At 46.8% G+C, this 765-nt stretch overlaps 1 protein-coding gene across 1 annotated transcript in view; it reads right to left on the reverse strand.

Moving 5' to 3' along the window:
* The window catches only part of MTA1 (metastasis associated 1), a gene marked incomplete at its 5' end in the record, with an annotated part of 29298 nt that extends 28539 nt beyond the window's left edge, over window positions 1-759 (reverse strand). The window contains one exon of the mRNA XM_015566732.1: window positions 634-759. Coding sequence (XP_015422218.1) covers window positions 634-759 — 126 coding nt within the window. The remainder of the gene's footprint in view (window positions 1-633) is intronic.
* Between the last annotated feature and the right edge of the window lie 6 nt (window positions 760-765).

Below are 765 nucleotides of genomic sequence, written 5' to 3' on the forward strand. Positions count from 1 at the left end.
TGGGTGGGGAACATGGTAACATCAGGGTCGGGGCCTTGCAAATAGACGGTGTTCAATGCATGTTTGTTGAATGAATATGTAAAACTAAAAATATAGACCAGTATCCTCAGCATATTAATTAGAAAATCGAAGGTGCAGAATAATGGGTTTAGTAAAAGGCGAAAGATTTATACGATCTGAAGAGAAACCAGAGTATAGAATAATGGGTTTAGATTGCTCTATTTGCATAAAAAGGGGACAACACAAACATGAATACATCTCTATTCTGGATTTAAATATGATTCTGGGGCACACCACAGCCTGGTAAGAGTAGTTGCTTCAGAGAAAGAGAACTCGCAAGGGTGCCCATATCTTCTTCTCCCCCAAAACCAACTAAAAAAGTTAAAGAGATCATGTTACTTTAAAACCTCGCCCCAGGGAAGGGCGCACCCCCTCCCCACACACACTCATTCCCACACACGCATATGTGCACACGTGCACACACAGCACACAACACGCACACACGTGCACACACGTGCACACACAGCACACATGTGCACACACAGCACACACAACACACATGTGCACGCACAACACACACACATGCACACACAGCACACACAGCGCACACACGTGCACACACAGCACACACACAGCACACACACAGCACACAACGTGCACATGTGCGCACACTACCTTGTTGAGCTCCTCGATCCTCCGGATCAGGTAGGGGTTGCTGGAGGAGTTCTCGAAGTAGACGTAGTCTGCAAGCAGCACAGAGAGCGT

The sequence above is a fragment of the Myotis davidii genome, unplaced genomic scaffold, assembly GCF_000327345.1.
Source record: "Myotis davidii unplaced genomic scaffold, ASM32734v1 scaffold472, whole genome shotgun sequence".
NCBI classification, from domain to species: domain Eukaryota; kingdom Metazoa; phylum Chordata; class Mammalia; order Chiroptera; family Vespertilionidae; genus Myotis; species Myotis davidii.